Here is a 14,872-nt window from a genome sequence, read left to right on the forward strand (position 1 = left end):
CAAGTTGCAAAAGTTTAGCTTAACACAGTCTGCAGAAGAGAGAGCAAAAAACCCTTAATTAGCCGTTCCTAGCGTAGCTAGTCACTGTCCAGACAGTGCAAGAGTAGTCACAACTACAAGACAGCTTAGTTCAAGCTGTGAAGCTTAATTTGCCCTGTTGCACTGCTAGGTGATGACAGTGTTTCTTCAGCTTAATGTTAACAGGGAACAGAAATTGTCTGTCCACTGCAAGACATTATTTTTCAGTGGAAGAATAAAAAACAGCAGGCATAGAAACCAGTTATCTTCTCTCTTCCTGTCCCTTAACACTGAGCCATCCTCTGATTTGGCTTGACTTCAACCATGTTCTGTCTCAGTCCTCCAGGTAGCTGTTTTTTATTATTTTCCCGTCCTGTCTACGACTAAGAAGGGGAGAATGCAAGTCCTTCTGAATTTTCCTACAGTGTCTTGCACTTAAGGTTTTGTGCGTCAAAGAATTTTATCTTCTTCTTTCTTGTGTGTATGCGGCACCATGCTTTGCCCTAGAAGTCAAACATAACCCTCTCAAGATGAAAAGGTAACTCATCCTGGAGAACAGTCTGTGCTGAGACCAACCAGCCCCTTGAACAGGCTAAAGAAGGTGCCCAAATCTTTTATCCCATTGATTTCTATGTCTAGAGCTAGCACATTGCTTATTCACTTAGGAGTGAGTTTCACAATAAATTTATCTAAAGACGACAGAGAACTATCACAAGAGTTTTTTCACAAGTGAAAGCTCAGATGGGTTTATATGACATCCTTGAAGCTTAGTGCCTTGTGTAAGTCAACAGGAAAATACTGTTATTCCACAAAATGCCACTGCAGCAAGATTGGTTTGGGCATCACTGATCTTGTGTGAATTAGCACAAATTAATTTTCACATTAACCTGCTTACAGCCATGAACACCGCACCAGGTACTAGGGGATTCAGTTAATTACAATAATAATACTTTTGTGCTAATTACAGGGACACACCAAAAAGGTTTCTGTAGCAATACTAACCCATTTTATAGCATGTAGGCCACTGGCAGTAATGATCTTCATCTGTCCCAATTGGTATACAGTAATTTTCTTTAAGGTCTCATTTCTGACACTTGCAGACTTTTTCAAAAGGTTTTCACTTGCAAAACCATCCCTGCTTGCCTGTTTAGCTGTGTTCCCCTTTTTCATTATTTCTTGTGATTTTACTATAGTGTTAGTTTTGAAATATTTCAGTTTGCCATATTGTTTCCTCGTATTCATTGTGAACTAGGAGGAATGGTCTTAAAAAGCAGCAAAAAAGCTTCAGATGAGACATTAGGAAAAAATGCAGCTGCAGAAATGAGAGTGAAGCACCAGAATAGACTGTTTGGGGTGGTTGAAGTGTCTCCATCTCTGGAGATCTTTAAGAACAAATTAGACAGACATCTGTAAAAAGATGTAATTGTGACTTACAGCCCCTGAGGCCTTTCTTCTCCCTCTCTGGCAACCTCTCTGTCTCCTCTTTACTCTGAGAGCTCAGGCTCATGCTCCGGTTGCAAGTTTCTGATGCCTGGCACCCATGCAAGCATGTACTGTTTGTCCTTGGAAAATGCTAGGCAGTGCAATTTGATACAATCCTTTATCACTGCGGTCTAAGCTAAATCATCTCCATTTACTTCGGGAAGTGCAGTCAGTTGCCCCAACATAGTTGACATTTAGGAACTTGATCACAAATCCCAGACCGTAATGCACTCCCAGACGATCTTGCCCAAGTCTCTCATTTGATCTGAGTATATGTCTTTCTTAGAAGAGTGTGTACAGGAAACTTAAGTCATTCTTTATTCTCCAAGAAATTTCTTAAGTGTTTATGGGTTTTGACCATTCCTGTCCAAATTGTCTCTGCAAGCTGTATGGATGTGACATTTATCAGTGCTAAATGCTGTTTAATCACATAAGTGATCACGTCTTGATCCACTGCTTTTTCCTACCTGGATCATCCTGGACAGTCACAAGTAGTGAAGCAGAAAATCAGAGCGCCTTGGAGAAACCAGCCTACCAAGGCTGAGCCGAAGTACAGGGTCAACAAAATATTTCAGACTACCAGCATTTTTGTCAACGACCTCTTCAGGAAAGGAAAAGCCAGTCTGCAGATGTCAAATAAATCTTAGGGTAAAGCCATAGACTGCAGTCATGAAAAACTGTCACTGTATTAAAAATTATGATTTCCCCACTGAAAATGGGTCTAAAAGAATCTGCCTTTCAAGGGAGCATATGGTGCTGCAATCCAACTGCTGTCATTAGCTGTAGGCTGGCAACTGTGGGAAAGTCTGCACCAGCAAATAGTTAGCATTTGACACAGCCCCTTTTTTCTCTCTCCCTCTCTCTCTCTGCATTCCATATATATACATATATATACACACATTCTATATACATATTTGCATTCAATGAAATATATATATGTATTGAATTGACTTTCTGTAAAGCAGTGTAAAACACTGATAAACCAAGAATACCCACCACATTAGGATAACAAAGCATTCACTTACTCCAGAGAACAAACAGCTGGTCCTTGGGAAAAGCTGTTGAGGTTGTCATTCTTATTGTGGGATGCTTGTCAGAATCATGAAAGAATATCAGAAGCCTGGATATCAGGTGGGAAGTTTTCAGTACTTCCATTTCTACTAATCTGTAAGCCTTGTCCGTATCGTGGCTCAGCAGCACAGCAGGGAGACAGCAGAGGTCTTCTGCTTCTTGTAGGATTGACCCTGATCTTTTCTTTTTTACCTAAGTCTATGTGTCTGGCACACCTGAGTTGAACAAAATCACTGAAGGTATTGATTTGATGAAGGGACTGTAGACAGAAACCTCGAAGGGCTTGGTGGTTAGTAATATTCACTGATGTACATGTTGTCAAATTAATTAACTTTGCATTTTCAGTTTTCACTCAAGGGAAAGGCTGTAATACAATAAAATTGTTTACATAGTACACAGGACCAGTGATGGGATGGATAATAACTGGAAGATGTTGCTGTACTGAGGTGAGGCAGACCTGGTTACTCCATCAGAGAATACTGGAGAATTGGCACAGGGAGTAGGAAGGGCCTCTCAAATACCGATTCAACTACAGACAGTGCTTTATCTGGAAAATGACACCTACGGTGTCCATCAGGAAAGAAAAAAAAATGAATTATGTGCATTCAACAGATCTGGAGATGCATAAGTCTCTCCTCAGTAGTATGCAGAAGCATACTTTAAAACATAGCTTTAGAAACAAAACAGGGAGGTAAATTCAAAATGGGATAAAAAAGTAGTATGGTATAGACAGGCAAATTTTCTTGATATCAGTCTTTGATAATAAGTTTAATTTTTGGGAAGAGGAATATGATTGATGCAATACGTCTGATTTTTCAGGAAGTCATTTGATATTGCATGATATAGGACACTGCTATTTAAACCAGTGAAGACATAGATTAAACATTGTAACACGGATAAAAAAGCCAACTAAAGGAGAGGCAAGCATACCAGAAAAGACTGAAACAAAGATTGGATTGCTTGTTTAGCAAAATGGAGATTGGTAGGTGAAGTGTTCTCTCTGTAAATCTGTCATGAGAATCAATATACAATGGAAAAGAGCAATTTACACAGAGGAACTGTGTTGGTATGAAAGCCAGTAAGTAGGCTTCAGCCGCATTTAGTTAGAAGAATGAGTCTCACCCTTTGAGGAATGGATTCTGTGTGTGGTCTTCCAACAGTTATGAAATGCCAAAACTGAACTAATTGTAAGAAAGTATTTGAACAGTTTATGCACAGTATTATAGGTTTTGATTTTCTGTAAAAGCAGGAATTGGACTTGATTAAGGTGATCTTTTCCAGCTAAGCCTTTTATGCCATAAAGGTGGGTTTCTATGGTTCTGTGAATGATGAGCTCAAGAGTATCAGCAGTAATTGCAAGGCATTTGTTGGTATTACATTGATTTTTCAGACATTATTCCAGTTTTACACGATCTGATCCTCAAGTTAATCCACATTTCAGAGCATCCAGACCATCAAATATAGCCTCCGTGTCTAATTAGCGGCCAATTGCACAACATACATGTTTGCAACCTAGCTATCTCATTGCACAGTACTCAAAATATTCCTTATAATAAGGTAAGAGGCATGCAGGGAGCATGAATTATCCTGAGGTAATATATGTATTTGTCTTGTTTAAATTCATTCAGGCTTGTAATGTGCTCAACCGTTCCCTATTACCTGTTTGTATTAGTAATGGTAATCCCCCTTAATCAGGAAGCTCTGACAAACTAATATAATTCTGCAGCTGCTCTCAATATTGCCTCTTAGACAAGATCAATACACATGTGGGAATGTTTTTCTCCATTTCCTTCCTTTCTGCATACTTTTCTTTTTTGTTCAGGACATTTGGGACTTTTTTTTAAGGTTTTTTAATGGTAAAAATGGATAGTTTTGTTCCCAGTCTTTGCTCAGTTCTTCTTTTTAATTCAGTAGAGTGTCCCAGACAGCCTTAGGAGATGGCTGAAGATACCTTTGTCTGGAAAAGCAGCACAGCTGAGTATAGGAAAATGAAGATTACAGGGGGAGGTAGTTTTTACCCAGCAGATTTTGAAGTCAGGCAGTGAATCATTTATTAATGGCATTATTCAATGTAAGCAAATGGTGTTAATCATAATAGCAAAACAGTTCAACCCAATAAGGTATATCCATGTTTATTTTCATAACACTTTTGCCAAGGTTCTGGTTGTATTACTGATGGTCCTTCTGATCTCTGTGTTTTTGCTAGTCTGTAAGGCTATCGTGTTATATGGATGATTACATCAGGTAGTATTGGTATTCTTGCTACTATTTAATTTTCTGCTTTAGCTTATAATTTTTAAATGATTTGTGGGTTGTGGTCTTGAGGTTTTTTTTACTGTAGGCTACAGCTTTCATGCTGGTTTATGAAATTAATAAAATCACATTAGCTTCCCCACCACTCTGTTTTCAGAAAGAAACCTTTTTTTTTCCCAAGTCTCTTTTAGGAACCCCTTTTTTATCTCTTCCCACTGCGAGTATATCAGAATTTCATGGAGTATAAGTAAAAAACTAGCATATAATGTCTTAGCTGTGAAAGTTTTCATGTAAGTTTTCATAAAAGTTCACTTGGGAATTTTAAGCCCTGATTTAGCAGTGTCTTTTTTTTTCATTTTTGTCTGAAAATCAGGCAGGTCAGACTGGTCTACATTTCCAGTTTTATTTCAAAAAGATTCTTGCATAATTCCTAGGCAGGTCATGTGTCTCTTTAGTCACATTAAGTTGTTATTGATTCTGGAGATGATGAGGTAGGATTGTACCCTTTTTCTTTTCCCAGCGTGGTTTAGTACATGGTGGCATCTTCTGCATACAACAGTGCTGGGGAAGATACCATCTGCCCCAATCTGCTCCCAGCTCCGTATCACTGTATCCTGCCCTCTTCACCTATGCAGGCAGTTTTGTGTCGGAGTGCTTTCCAGTCTGCATCAATCAGATTCAGTCAAGTTAGTGTAAATAGGCTAAACAGGCTAACCCAGTTCATTCTTATTGAAAGGAATTTGGGAAAACTCACATGAGGCATGTAGCTGATAGGTGGGGCACTCAGGAGACTTTTGGAAGGAGGAAATTTATAAACAGCTGGAGGCAGATAGGACTCATTTACCATCAGAGTCCGTAGAAGAGGAGTATCTACCCAATGGAGATAGGGGTTAGTCAAGGCCACCAAAATGGCTTCCTGGTATTGCCATGCCTGGGAAACTCTAGAAGCAGTCAGCTCTGTATTTTGTTTCCTCATGTCAATTCATGTCTTTAAGAGCTGGAAGCAGGCTAAGCCAGCATCATCATTAAGAAGATATGGCTAATCAGTACAATATGCTCAACTCCCAAAAAATAGAACTGCACGTGGTAAAAAGCAGAAACGAGAAAAAGCAATGAAGCAAAAATAATAAGTAACAATTGCCCCAGGGCAATGATCTTGGATGGGGAATTGTGGAAATTGAATAAATGTCTGAAAATAAGATCCTCCACCACTAGCCTGAAGCGGCAAAATAGCTAAATGAATTAGCTTAGCTATTAATAGAAAGTAGGTTTTGTTTCTTTGCAATGTCCCACATAAATATTTGTTGAAGAAAGAGGATTCCAATGCAGGGCAGCTTTTTTTTCACCTTGACAGAGTCATTTTGTGCCTAAAACACCAGAGATATCTTGAAATGTTTCTGCAGTGTATAAAACAGTAACTCCTACAAAGCTATCAAGGTTAATGAGACATATGCTGCTCTGCTGGGCAAGTGTGGCTGTGCAAGTTGGATGCCTGGGGTGAAGTGATGTGCCCAGCTTTTCCAAGATTTCACACTGTGCTGCCAAGGCAGGCCGTGTGTTGTGATATGGTTGTTTCAGATCTGACTCTCTGCTCTTTATTTGCCTTGCCCCTCCTTGGACATGTGTACATACAACGTTGTCCAAGATGTTAGCTCAGTGTGAGCCTCAGGGAATTTGAAAAAGTGCCACCAACAGTCCTGTTTAGTTCAGGGGTGCATCAATTCAAATAAAGGGGGAGGATAAATTTTTGAGAATACAGTAAAATTCAGTGCAGGAAAAAGGTTCCCAAAATCTTGGGAGGGGTTCTTTTTAAAAGCTATTGAGTTGCTTGCAGTTTTCTTCAATGGTTGGAAGAAGCTGCAAGAAATTCCCAGCTGAGAAAGTCCAGGCTGACACTTCATAAACCAAGGATAGGCCTTAAGGGAACAGGCAGAATAACACCTCAGTGGGATACATAGTCCTTGTCACTCACTAATAGCTTGATTTATTTTAGTACATGTCTTTCATTATGAGGCATGAATTCTCTGAAACTAAAGCTTCTAGAGACTAATTTGTATTGGAATTATATTCCCCATGACTAAGAATAGAGCACGATGTTAGTCTCCTGAACATATCGTGGGAGGAAGATATCTTTTCAGGTGTATTTATATTCACAACTAAGACAATATGAGGGCTGTGTCTAATGGTGCAACAGATGGAAGAAGCATTATATTCAGTAATAAAGCAACTGAAAATAAAGTTAGTGGTGATGTTTAGGCAATGAGGCCAGCTACAGAACAAATATACAGGGTAAAATTTTAATTGGAAGACAGGCTCAAGTGTAAATACTTGTATATAGGTAAAGGAAGACGACCAACCAATATCAAAGAACAAAGACGTTAATGGCCCTACTGTCCTGAAGTTTTAAAGGCCAAAGCAATGAGTAAAATCAGTAAATAGCCTATGTCATTATTTCTGAAAGGTTCCTGAAAAGGTGTGTTGAAAATATTCCAATAAAAACAAGCAGATATATTCAAACTAATAAAAACTAATAAAATGTAAATGTATCTTCCCTTCCCCAGTATTGAAATCTGTGTTTTTCATTTCCTTTGAGTGAGCTCAGGGGAGTTATATGACTGATAAGAAATAGCAGCATAACTTGTTCTGTTGCTCAGTGCATCATGAAAGCAAAGCCTTTTGAGCAACACTTTCTCCAATAAATAATGCACACTATTGCATTGCCTATTGATGCCATCAGAACTGTGTGCATTTTTTTCCTGTCAAGTGATGAATTTAGCTGATGTTAAATCTAATTGATCTTTGGGACTTATTAAAAGCATAGCATTTGCCATGCAATGTAAGATCCAAAGCCAGCCTTGTCCAGAACTATGTCCCTGGCAGCGGCCAACACCAGACATGGCAGAGGAAGATACAAGAACCAAAGGTACAGTGAACTGTACCTAACCATAGTATGTTTGTTTGTTTATTTATTTCTTACGAAATTACTGCAGACCACAAAGATTTTTCACCATCATTAACCTGCTATGGAAATGCTTGCAACCTCAGACAGCTATAGAATTGAACTTCTAATCATCTAAAACCAGCAGTCAGGGTACTTCTAGCAAAAATTGAGTGAAAATAAACAAAAAAAAATTCTAAACAGAAGACATAAAATACTAGCCAAAAGTATTAGCAGTTCACGTCTTTTTGCACACTCTTTCATTTTTTATGTGTATTACAGTAGTTTCAAAGGCTCCCAGAGCTGTGGGATGCCAGGCACCTGGCAGGCATAGCCAAAGACACAATCTAGCACCCATATCTCTGCCTTAGGTGCCGTAGTGCGATGAGACTTACTCTTTGTGACTCAGCCAGGTTCACACTGTAAATCTGTGGAAAAGCAAGAATCAGACTCAGTCCTCTGAAGTCTTGATGCTGGTCTGCTCACCTTCCTCTCACCTCCATGTGTAAAACAGTGGTGACTGGGCAACGCTGTGGGCAAAGGGCAGAAATGGAAAACACTCACTGTAGGAAGAAATATGTTCTTCTATTATTTTAAATCTTAAACCATTCAGCCAAGACATCTGCTAAGAGGAGGCAGAAGGAAAAAAAAAGATTTACATAAATAGCATAAATAATCTTACCATAATAATAGTATCGTGTACATTGCTATCTCAGATGTCCAAGGCAGTAAGTTCATGACTTGCCATAGTGGCATACAATTTCTGTTCCCATAAACAGAACAGAAGAAAATCTCAGAAGGTTTAAGCTGGCCTGGATCCACTGAAATTATGCCAAATTGATACTGATGGAGAAGCTGGTCTGGCAGCTATTCCTTTATTATAGTGTCTAGAGTTATTCGACATGCCCTTTTTGAGGTGATAAAATTCTGTCTCTAACAAATGCCTTCCTAGTTTTTTGTTTTGTTTTGTTTTTTAAGCAGTGTAGTCTGTTAAAATTGGACAGTTCGAGTTTTACTTTCCTTTCACCCTCTGACAGAGTCCAAGAGATATACACTGCCTTTTCCAGCCTCCCGCTTGCATTACACTCATCACTGCTTCACCATTTGCTGAAGTGGGCTAGAGATGCATTACTTTAGAAGCACAAAAGCAGCAATTAGGAAATCTGTTATCATCTAGAAGCAAACAATGGTGATCCTGAATTACACAAGAAAGAAAATTTTGATACCTGCTGACAGAAAATTGCTCTCTCTCTAAAGGTGCCAGCACTAAAAGCGTTCAAACTAATGAAGACTTGGACTGTGATGCTGAACTATTATTTTCACTGTTGTAATGTATGTCAGCATTTCAGTTGCTTAACTATACTTTACTTGTAGGATCAGGGCTTTTTTGTTATCATGTTCTCTAAATTCAATCATCAAAGCTACAATCTTTATTATAAACTTAAAAGTGAAAAATAAGAGTAATGTAGCTTTGTAAAATTCTGCAACTCTTTCTCATAGAAAAGCTACAGCATATTTATTCATTTATCATAGCTATTCTTTATTTATATGACCAAAAAGTAGCATCAAGCCATCAGATATAAAATCTCTGCCTTTGCTATTTTTAGATTTAGAAATTATTTGATTTTCACTATGATTTTCTAAAAATTTCTTCAGGTTTGGTTTCTTGCATTCATTTTCAGTCTCTCAAATGCATCTAAGACTTCCAAGACCTTTCTTGTATGCTCAAGTATCATAGCCTTTTAGGCCATTTCTGAAGTGACTTGGAGAATTTGAACCTAAAATTTCAATAAACTGCTTATTTTAATTGAAAAAGTCCTTGTTCCATGTGTATGAAAGGACTTAAGTCACAGCAACACTCATCCCAACTGTCCTTAATGTCTGTGCATTCACCGTGGATCTCACAAACTCATGGTATTTTCCTTCACAGCATGTGGAGAGACTTAAGCGTTGAGTAATCGGACTCACAACAGCTCGCATACTGAGTCAGATCACGGGCCATAAAAGCTAGTCAATAGGAAACTCAAAAGGGAGGTGTATGCGTTAAAACAACTCCTCCCCACCGCGTAGGTACCCACCTGCACAGTTGTAGAAGAGGTGGCAGGATTTTAGGTATCTAAATCACGTCAGCAGTAAAAATGTTAGTGTCTGCATACCCTCAGATGCCAAAGTGGATTAGGCAAGATTTTGTAGATTGTAGTTTTGATCTTTGCCAGCTAAACTGGAAGATTCAGTTTAAGTGTATTACTGTTAGGGTTTAGGGTTTGCAGTGTTTTTTTAACGGGGCTGGCCGTTTACCTTGCTTTGATTTCTCAGTATGTGAACTAAGGAGAAGGTTCAAGGTGCTTGAAGATTACTCCCAAAGGTCTATCCAGTCCTTTCAACATGTGCAAGTGCTTTGGAAAGGCAAACGATTGCATTGATATTCAAAGGTTAGAATATGTGAGTCCCAGATATAGCACTTGGCAACCTGTTGGAATGAGGTAGAAGGAAAAACACCAGCTCCCTGTCCACATATTCAGGCTAATGAGTCCTGTATGAAGCAGACAAACATCAGTTGTTCAAACTGGTGTCTGTATTTGATAAATACACTCAGTTTTGGCCTTGGTTGGGCTTAGGGACAGTTCACACTGTAGCAATTCAAGCTGACTCTTCTCTCTCTCCTGACTGCCCACAGAGTTGAGCAGAGCCAGCTTTAGAAAACAGACCCTTGGAAAAATGGGCACTTGCTTGGGGCAGCATGCAGAGCCCAATATGCCAATGCCAGAGCCCTGAAAAATGGTCTTGCTGTCCCTGCAGCCGGGCCATTCCTCACAGCAGCAATCTCCTCTCCCATGTCCAGTGGCACTAGCACCACCTCTCCAGGGTTAGAGAGTTGTATCTGTATCCTTTGGACAGCTAAATTAAGGTCTACCTACAATGCCGCGAGCCCTGAGACAGCTCTAAAGCAGAGTATGAACAAACACTTCCCTCCATCTCATCTGCCCTGTTTCTTACAGCAACATTTCCAGAGCCACAGACCAGCACAAACCATTTTATCATCTGGTCTGACTCCAGCAATAATATAGGTTACAGTTTGCTCACCCATTTGCCCTTTTAGTCTAATGCATAACTTCATCAGTTTCTTAAGCTACCAGAGTTAGTTTGTTAGATCATTAGTGAATTAGGCAACAGATAGGACCTTTGCAGATGGATTTTGGTAAGTCAAATTTGGCAAATTTCGCTAATGATGCACTCCAGCAGCAACACGTTTTTTGTTCTCCCTTTCTTTAAAGGGCATGAAATTGGTGAATCAGCTTTAACTGTATTTCTTGTCAGCATGTCACAACCTCAGTGTCCTTTTAATTGTGTAGGAGCCTTGAAAGTGTGTTATTTAGATTCAGTGATGAATTTGAAGGAAGCATGAAGTGTTTTTCTGGACTTTAGCACAGCCACTTATTCGCACCTAGCGAATGCGAAGCTATTAGGAAACAGCTCCTCTGGAATGACCCCATATATAAAGAAGTGTTAAGAAAAAAGGACTTTTTCCCAGTGGGCAGGACTACTGTAGCAGTTCTGATGGCAGAAATGGAGCATCACTCTTTCTTTTTCTGTTCACATTTCAAATGCAGCCGTCACTGTAGTATCTAGACATCAGCAGGAGAACTAGGAGGACTGAGATTAAAGAAGCTGATCTGAGCTGGGTTAAATACTACCTGCATTGATGGCCTTGCAAGTTTTGGTCCAGGCATTTGTCAGGAGGAAGGGACAGGTTTACATTTCAGTATTTTTTGATGCATAAATATGAAGAAGGTACTGTGGGAGAATATAGGCCCATAAATTTGGTTATTGTCAAATTATCTATGTATTTCAATCCAAAGGAAAAAAACATCTCAAGAACATGAAGTAACAGAACTATCATTAGTACTTCAGTATTTTTTAATATCAAGCAGGGAGCAGGAGCTTGAATCCTGAACTTCCATCACACACTTATTAGACAATTTTTAAGATGTGTTGTGGTTTTAAAATGTCTTCCAAGAAGACAGAGGTTATTAAATTCAGAATAAATTTACAGTCAATTAAAATCAGTTAAATTACAAGTGTGCTCTGACGTCAGAACACAAGCTATAATATCATCATCTGACCAAGCTGTAGTCATTCAAGTATCTGATGAGCTGGTGTTCAAGTTACTAATAACTGGATGCTGTGCTAGAGAGAGTCAGATTTTCAATCCTCTCTTCTCACTCTCCAGATCAGTGTCTAAATCTGGGAGTTAATCCCACACCTCATGTACAGAGTCTGCCTGGGATACAGTTGCTTATAAAAGGGAAAGCTGCCATTACAGCTGCTCTGATGTAAATCATTCATATCTTTGGCCTGGCCCAGATGTAAAACATCAAAGAATTACACTGTATGTTTACTGTCTTCTTCAGTGTATCCACCACACATGAAAGACACCCAGTAATAACCCTTAAAATTGTAGTATTCTGTCTGTGTGCAGAGGACTGACGCTGTATGAGGAAGAGGAATGCAAGCTTTTTGTTTTTAAGATCACCTTTCCTATTTGCCAAGAAGAAATGTTAAATTTTTTATAATGAAAAATAAGTTAAACAAAGCCTTGCTTGGAAGATATTATTTACTAAATAAATTCTAGAGTAGGGGAATAGAACAAATATGACTCACATATAGAGCAAACTTAAATCCTACACGGGGATAAACACTTCAAAATTAAACTCCACTTTAAAAAAAAAAAAAGATTTGTAGGAGCCTTAGTTCCGCTGAGGATTTGGGCTTTTAAATCACTGAGAAGTTTAAAGATGTACTCTAGGTGAAAGAAATGAGCAAGAAACAAGCTACAGAATAAATCTGAAATACAGTCTGCATGTAGGAGTGTCTCTTCTCCTGACATATAGAATTTCAGCTGCAGCCAGTGAAGTCATAGGTATGTGGGAAGACTGAAGAGTCTTATACCACAGCAGTGGTTCCCAGCTGATTGGCAAAGTACCCACTGTCACTTAACAAACTCAGGAGGTAATGCCAAAGCAGCTCAATGGAAAGGGAGCTAAAATGCATCAAGTAAGAAGAAGAAGAAGAAGGGAAAAAACCAAACACAAAAGCCCAAATCAAACCACTCTGCTAAGCCAGCTTGAAGGTAGCTAGTGTCTATGCAAAATGTGGGATCTTGGAAAGGTCAGATGTTATTATCCAATGAAAAGTTAAAGGGCAGTGAATAAAATGAATTAGTTGTTGTTGCAAAGCATCTAGACATTCTGGGAAACGAGCCAGTGTGAATGGCAAATGATCAAACAAAAATAATGCTGAGATTTCTGCTAGGAGAAAATGCGAATATTGCTATCTTACAGCAACGTCACATAGCTCAAACAGCAACAAACAAGGAGCAGACCAATAGGTTATAAATGCACAGTAAAGATTTATTTGCTTAAACTGAGAGGTGGTGTGATCTGGAGAGATGTACCTCCATCCTTTAAGGGAGGAAACCTTGCATGCTTGTTTCACTTCTGCTCCAGACTTGCTGTGGGGAAATGTAGACCCTCCATTTGAAGCAGGCAGTGAAATAAAACCTTGAGGTGCAGGAAACAACTTCTTCTCTTTGCTGGCATTAGTTTGCAACATCTTACACTTCAAAGTGTCACTGACTCACTGAAATGGACTTTATACACCTCCTCAAGTTAGTCTTCTAGCTCACGTTGGTAGATTTCCCAGGTTTAGGTTGAATTATGACTCTGTGTTACTGGAGCATTGCCTTTAGGTTGTCGGTTTCAAGGAATTAGAGCTTGTCTCCAAAACTTCAACTTTTCCTCTTGCACACCAAACCTCAGCCCATTAGGTCACACAATAAGCAAGGGGAACGTGCCAGCAGGAGGGACTGTTGACCAGGCTGTACAAGGGATGTGTCCTTTCAGAGAGGAGCCTCACCAAATGATACACCTCTAGCTGAATCCTTGCCCCAACGCTGGTCCCATGTTGCTGGTCAGCAGGTCATAACGTTTTACAAAGCTACCAGCAGAGCTATGGAGGAGAACAAGGTGTGGGAGGTGGTTTTGTACCATTCTTTTGCAGCTTAAACAGGTCTGGAGTTTCTGGGATCACCCACCCTAAGACCGAGCTACGGCTCCACCTATTTAAAAGAAACAGAGCCCAGTCCTCAGTGGGCTGGGTAAATAAGGTGGCTTATTGCTCATACAACAATTTCACAGCTGCTTCAGGGATAATTAGACTTTGATATATCTCCTGCAGTTCGGTGGGATTTTACACTAAATGCTTGACTCATTAGTAACTTCAGTGCATCATCCCACTGCCCCTAACAACGTATCTCGTTGTTTGGAAGGAGGAATGATACAGTGGAAAACTGCTTTCAACATCTTTTTGCAGACTGAAAGATATTTGGTAACACACTTTAAACCTCCTTTCCTTTCCTGAAACTGCAGGAGAGAGGGTCTAGCTATTTGACTTTTCACATAGTCAGTGCTGAAATATTCAGGTACCACAATAAAGAGGGCATATATTTACCTAAGAAAATATATTAATGTGAGATTCTATTGGACCTCAATTTTCAGGACGTGACTTACACTCATTAATTTAACATTAATTTGCATGTAGCAGCCCTAATGATTATATAGGTCAAGAAAACTAAAATATCTTTGTTCTTTGTTTTTTTTATCTCCTTAGAGTACGCTCGGTTTGAGGCAAAAATCCATGACCTGCGTGAGCAGATGATGAATCACAGCATGAGTTCTGGGTCTGGCTCCCTGAGGACTAATCAGAAGAGGTCACTGTATGTCAGGTAAGCAGGGAGAGCTTTCTCCTGGGAATATGTTGGCAGCTACCTTGTCTATGCCTGACTTGTGTGTTGTGGGTTCGGCAAGGTGGGAAAGAAGTTTGAGGAACTGCATTGAATTGAACTGAGAAACACATCAATCTTACAAGCACAGCATCATTAATGTGAAAATTGGATAAAGCTCTATTGCTTAATCCAATCGTTTCAAGCCATTTGCAAAGAGGATTATACTTTTGTAGTGATTTGGTTTTATGAGATGAAGATTTCTTACCAGTTGTCAGCTCTTTCAATACCTGAGATGGATATCGTGGTGTAGTGACGCATTGCGTTTC

General features: G+C 39.4%; 1 protein-coding gene across 8 annotated transcripts in view; it reads left to right on the forward strand.

The window, feature by feature from the left end:
* Positions 1-14,872, forward strand: part of DLG2 (discs large MAGUK scaffold protein 2) — a 1,037,179-nt gene that overhangs the window by 927,085 nt on the left and 95,222 nt on the right. For 7 of the 8 annotated variants that reach the window (XM_050914840.1, XM_050914880.1, XM_050914903.1 and 4 more), the window contains one exon: positions 14,432-14,546. In XM_050914840.1, the coding sequence (XP_050770797.1) occupies positions 14,432-14,546 (115 nt within the window). Of the gene's footprint in view, positions 1-14,431; positions 14,547-14,872 lie in introns of those variants that run through there. The other variant, XM_050914911.1, reaches the window with a different exon arrangement.

Source organism: Gymnogyps californianus, chromosome 1 (genome assembly GCF_018139145.2).
Source record: "Gymnogyps californianus isolate 813 chromosome 1, ASM1813914v2, whole genome shotgun sequence".
Lineage (NCBI taxonomy): Eukaryota > Metazoa > Chordata > Aves > Accipitriformes > Cathartidae > Gymnogyps > Gymnogyps californianus.